Source organism: Zea mays, chromosome 5 (assembly GCF_902167145.1).
Source record: "Zea mays cultivar B73 chromosome 5, Zm-B73-REFERENCE-NAM-5.0, whole genome shotgun sequence".
Lineage (NCBI taxonomy): Eukaryota > Viridiplantae > Streptophyta > Magnoliopsida > Poales > Poaceae > Zea > Zea mays.
The window spans coordinates 17,145,509-17,151,480 of NC_050100.1; the positions used below are offsets into that span (position 1 = coordinate 17,145,509).

General features: G+C 49.2%; 1 protein-coding gene across 2 annotated transcripts; it reads left to right on the forward strand.

Moving 5' to 3' along the window:
• Positions 1–2,784: 2,784 nt before the first annotated feature.
• Positions 2,785–5,746, forward strand: LOC103626037 (inverted formin-2-like). 2 transcript variants are annotated; one of them, XM_020537545.2, is made up of 3 exons: positions 2,786–4,682; positions 5,113–5,210; positions 5,309–5,746. In XM_020537545.2, exon 1 carries the CDS (start codon positions 3,548–3,550, stop codon positions 4,628–4,630), a length of 1,083 nt encoding a protein of 360 aa, XP_020393134.1. In that variant the 5' UTR covers positions 2,786–3,547; the 3' UTR covers positions 4,631–4,682; positions 5,113–5,210; positions 5,309–5,746.
• The last annotated feature ends 226 nt before the right edge of the window (positions 5,747–5,972 follow it).

The window sequence follows — 5,972 nt, forward strand, 5'->3', positions numbered from 1 at the left end:
GCCGGAGAGCATCACAGTGTAGATGGCGATGGTGTCGAGGCTCTTGAGTTGGCCCAGGATCGCCAGGAGCGGACCGGAGATTCTGGTCTCGGCGAGGCCGAGCATGGTGAGGTTGGAGCAGCTGTCGATCTCCGGAACTGGAGAGGGACCGGAACTGCAATCACGGCATGCGGGGATCACGATTCACGACCGGGGAGGCGCCCGAGGGGCTGCCGGCGGGGATCACAGCCGTGGGCGGTATCGCGGGGCGGGCTGGGTCAAGGGCGGACATCACGACCAGGAGGATAGGGCCATAGGGGCTTGGAGGGCATCGACGGCAGCGGTGGGGGCGACCAGGGCGGGCGCGATGCCTGTTGCGACGGGCAGCAGGGGGAGGGGGCGAGCGGGGGGCATGAAAGGAGTCTACACTATCGACTTAATAGTTAGTATAGATATCACAGGAAAAACCAGGCGATAGTCAAGCCCCCCCCCCCCCCCCGCGCGGAAACCGAGGGAGTATATCGTATGTTGTACTTTGAAAGGCAAAGTTTGTACACTTTTTTTTGCTGCAAGTAAGCCAGACATGAAAAGACCGCGTGCGTGCGTACGTGTGCATGCAAAAATTAATTTTATGTTCTTTTAAAATTATTGACTTCCGAAATATATTTAAACCCTAGTTATAAGGGCTTCACTTTAAGAATCGCAAATTCAGTTCTTCAGCTTCACCATTAAACAATTTGTACAACCACGAGTGTTTTGTTTGCACATGGACTATGGCTTCTGTAATACAATTAATGTGTGTATGTTTCCTTATTTATCTTTGATGATTAGTGAACTGTGATGAGTAGGGGAGAGACGTGAATTAGTACATGGTGCAACCAATGACATAGTGGATAATTTTCATGCAAAGGTATGCAAAAATTGTTTTCGAAGCAAACTTCGAGGAGCTTCAAAAAAATCAAGGAATTGACCTCTAGTTTTATTTTATTAAAGCTAGAGCTCGTGGAGCTGAACATGTTTGCACAGAAGAAGCTAGAATAAACATAATTTTTTTGTATGAAGTCCTCCTAAATATCGCTTTAATGAGAAGTACTGTTTTATGTTGCATTTCTATTTCTAAGAAAAGAGGCCAAACATATGAGTTTTTTCGTGTGTGTAAAAGCAAGCATCTATTTTTAAAACTAAAGATGGCTTAAATATATGTGGCTTAGGCACAACGAAATTGTACCTTACAATGGGACCATGCAACGCTTCAGAAAAAAGGTGGCTCTATTTACACGATTCGACATCATGCGTTGTTCGGAGCAAGCTATAGTCAATGTAAAATAAAATTTAACATTACAAGATACATCTACTTTAGAGTTTAGTTTACTATTCTATAATAGGCTATATATTAAATTTCTAGTATAAATTTAACATATCACTGAACTAATTTAGATGAGCAGAAGTTCGTGGGACGGATATGCGGAAAACGAGAACGGAGGATGGTTCCCCATCCCGTCCCACGAACCCGACGGAGATAAAGATTCCCCCATTTCAATTCCGTGGGTACTAAATTATCATAAAGAAATTTCACGTTTGAAATCAGAGATCAGATTCCTATTACCATATCTAGTATGATCATTAACCTCTCTTAACAATAGGTGCACGTATTACCCACTTATTTAAATTAAGTCATCAGACCATCAAAAATATTATATAAAATTTAAACTATAATACAAAATATTCTGCCTCCATTCTAAAATAGTGTTCTTTTGAGCACTTTATTTTTATGTCCACGTTCAAATTGACGACACATATATAAAGCATATAGATCAAGTAGTGTATAAATCTCATAATTGTCTTAAACTAATTCCAATTTAGGACATATGGAATAATATTTATATATATCCATACATAATTATTTTAATTTAATTAATAAAAATATAGGCGCAACATATATTAAATGTAACTTCTAGTTGCACTGCTCCAGCGGACCAAGATACAATGCGTTATCAAAACTAATTAAAAGCGTGCACGCGAAACGCATGTCAGCTACTAGCTAGCTACGCCACACCTGATACGGCATGCTACCGCACATCTAAGACTGACCGCAGCGGTCGACCCTACCCCCGTGTCGGTCCCCTTCTCTCTCCCCTCAGATCTAGTGTGTCACTGTTCATCACCCTAAACACTGTGCTGTGGGTCCACGAGTAATTGTTAGTAGATAAAAAATTGATAGTTGGTATAGAAAATAATATTTTATAGTGGTAGTGGGGTATAGGGGGAGTATTTAGGGGAACCGCTGCGGGAGATGAAAAAATAGGGGAGAAAATAGAGGGGAAAGTGATATAGGGGGAAAAATTTAGGGGTAACGGTTGCGGATAGCCTAATGGCCACGGTATGGGTGACCGTACGGTCAGCGTCGCCAGCTTGTCCGTGCGACGACGCGGCAGCAGCCACCTAATCCTCATTCCTCTCCTCGTGCCTACACCGGCGTCGAATATAAAAAAAAAAATCGGACGACGAGAGACGCGGCTCCACCCGTCCGGCTCCGGCTGGATCCCACGATGACGCCGACACGACGCGACGCGACGTGACGTGACTGCTCTCTAGCCCCGCTGTGTGACTGTGATAACAAGACGCTTCTAGACTGGAGTGAAGTGTAGATCCAAAAATAACGCGCTTTTATAACAGTGGGAGAGAGAAGAGAACTAGGGGACTGGGGAGCCACTGCTAACGCTAACCGCCCCCCGTAATCGCTCGCGTCGGCGTCGTCGATTATTTTAATCACAACTCCCGCCCCACCCCACCCCACCACCCCCACAAGGCCCACCGTCCATGAGAGCGACGAGCAAGCGCAGCAGATATCAAGCGCGCGTCCCCTCTCGTCCTTCCCCCCTCCGCCTCACTCTCTCTCTCCTCCCCCACCTCCGTCCCTCCGGCCGCCGCCGCGGGCGCCAGAGATCTCCACAGAGTCTTCCAATCCCCACCCCGCCCGCCTCCAGGGTCCACGGGTTCCTCCCGCCTGCCTCCCCCGAGCGAGGTCGGTCGCGCCCTGTCCCGGATCCGCCATTCCCGGTTCCGCGCCTGGTTTCCTGCTCCGGCTGCGTGGTTCCTGGCTGTCGCGTCCCCGCTCTTGGACCGGGCTCTCCTGGCCTGCCGTTCGCAGGATCTCGGGCCAGATCCTGCCCCGCATGGGGTGTCGTCGGTTCTCAGCCTAGCGGCGCCGCGCCATTGCCCCCACCATCACGGAGCAATCGCTTGCGCGGTTCCTTCGGTTATCTGAGCTGCGGGAAATCCCCCGATTGTTTCTTTCGTCGTGCACCAATCGCCCTTGCTGCTCCCCGAATCAGCAGATCCAGTCCGCCGGGCCTTTTGCTTGTCCCTAATTTGAGGCAGACTGGTCCCCATCAATCAATCGCTCTCAATCCCCCCTGCGTTTCCCCTGATCCCTGCCCCCTCCCACCATCACCACCAACAAACCACGCACCCAAGATCCGCCGCTGCATTGGCCGCGGCCGGCGTGCATTCTGCGAATCCGGGTGATCCAAGAGGCCGCAGCAGGCGCGGCAGCCGCTGGCCGGAGATGACGTCGCCGTACGCGTCGCCGTTCCTGCTCTCCCTGCTCCTGCTCATCTCCATCCCGGTCGTCTTCCTCCTTGCCCCGCGCCTGCTCCCGCCCAAGACGCTCCCGGCCATCCCGGACGCCGACGAGTCCGACGACCTCGCGCTCTTCCGCCGAGCCATCCTCTCCTCCTCTTCGGCCACTCCCACGCCCACCTCCGCGGCCTCCTACTTCTTCCGCCGCCGTCCGGCGCCCAAGGTCGCTTTCCTCTTCCTCACCAACTCGGACCTCGTCTTCTCCCCGCTCTGGGAGAAGTTCTTCCGCGGCCACACCCACCTCTTCAACCTCTACGTCCACGCCGACCCCTACTCCGTCCTCGAGCTGCCGCCCACGCCATCCTTCCGCGGCCGCTTCGTCCCCGCCAAGGCCACGCAGCGCGCCTCCCCTACACTCATCTCCGCCGCGCGCCGCCTCCTCGCCACCGCGCTCCTTGACGACCCCAACAACCAGTTCTTCGCGCTCCTGTCGCAGTCCTGCATCCCGCTCCACCCGTTCCCCACCCTCTACAACGCACTCCTCTCCGACAATGCTGGCCCTCATAGCCACCACCGCAGCTTCATAGAGATAATGGACAACATGGACAACGACACCAAGCTGCTGCATGACAGGTACTATGCCCGAGGTGACGATGTCATGCTCCCGGAGGTTCCATATGATCAGTTCCGGGCTGGGTCGCAGTTCTTTGTGCTCACGAGAAGGCACGCCATCATGGTCGTGAGGGATATGCGACTTTGGAAGAAGTTCAAGTTGCCCTGTCTGATCGAGCGCAGGGATTCATGCTACCCGGAGGAGCATTACTTCCCCACACTGCTGGATATGCAGGATCCTGAGGGTTGTACTAAGTATACCCTTACAAGGGTAAATTGGACGGATTCAGTTGCAGGCCACCCACACATGTATGAGCCTGGAGAGGTATCCGCAAGCTTGATCAGGGAGCTGAGGAAGTCGAACACGACACACCCTTACATGTTCGCCCGCAAGTTTTCTCCTGAGTGCCTTGAGCCGCTGATGGAGATTGTGGACTCGGTTATCCTACGTGACTAGTCTGAAGCAACATCGATTTGATGGTTGGAGTTTGTACACTGAAATGAACCAGGTATGGAAATATGCACTTGCTGCGGCCTCTCTGAAAGAATTCATCCTCTTCTATTTAGGTGTTGTGTTGAGAGAAATGTCTACAGATGGAGTGTACATAGCACGGAATGTGAGTGTATTAGGTTGTTCAGTAATCTGTATGCTTATCATTTTCGTAATAAAGCGGCATACTACATTAGATTGTTATTGTGTCATCAATTGAGTGCTTGCAACATTAGGTTATTTTCTTAGGCACTGTAAGCATTTTGCTTCTGTTAGAAGATAGAAATATTGGCCTATATGGTCCTTTTATTGGTGCTGGTCAATGCTTAAGTGTTAAGTCATCTTGAAAGTTGAAACACACACAAAAGGTTCCTTAGGTAGCCCTTCCGTTGGTGGTGAAAGAATTTTTTGTGGGAATCTGTTGCATTCTGGTCACAACAATTTTACAGGTCATGCTAGATTCATTGGATCAACGTAACAATGCCATACTTGCTGAACCTGTGACTCTCACTGTGGTTCTTTGCTAGGTCCAATGAACAATGTCCATGTAAATCTTTGTCCATCTTTGTTCTTTTGAAACTTTACTTGTCTATAATTTTCTCTTACACATATTAATAAACTGTCAATTCTTTTATGGTTCTGCAGAACGTCCTCTCCTTGTTTCAGGCATCTAAGGAAAGTTAGACTGCAATGCTACTTTCGCTTCCGCCGTGATCAGATGGACAAACGAGTAGTTTCATCTCTGCCTTCTAGAACCTCCTCGAGGAACAACATATCCTCCTCTTGCCTCTTTTTTTTTTTTGAAGTTATTCTCTTTTTTCCTGGGAAGAAGGTGCTGCTGCTGGGAGAGTACTATGTGGCTACGAATTGTCGCTTTGTGAGTACACTGTTCGAGCACAGCAGTTTCTTTAGTAGGGCAATAGTTAATGTGATCATCCTATGTATACATGGTGAATACATGCTGTGATGATTTGTAGGTTCTGTTGCATATATACCATCTCCAACCCTGTTTTGGTCGTGCAGCCTGTAGTGCAAAACATTGTTTTGTATGACCATATGCACTATCTGCTGGAGACAACCTTAGACCACTGTGGTGTTTGAAGTGATCCTAAACTAATTATCATGAAGGAGCATATTTGACTTCGGCTGTAGGATTTTTTTGTATGAACTGTGTTAGGAGAAAGGGGAGGGCTAAAGTTCACTGAACAGAACAATTCACCAAAGCAACCTTAAACCCTAATATGGCCAGAGCTGGGGCCTACTGTTATTTACATTTTTTTTATGCCAGTGGTCGGACTTATTGTTAGGT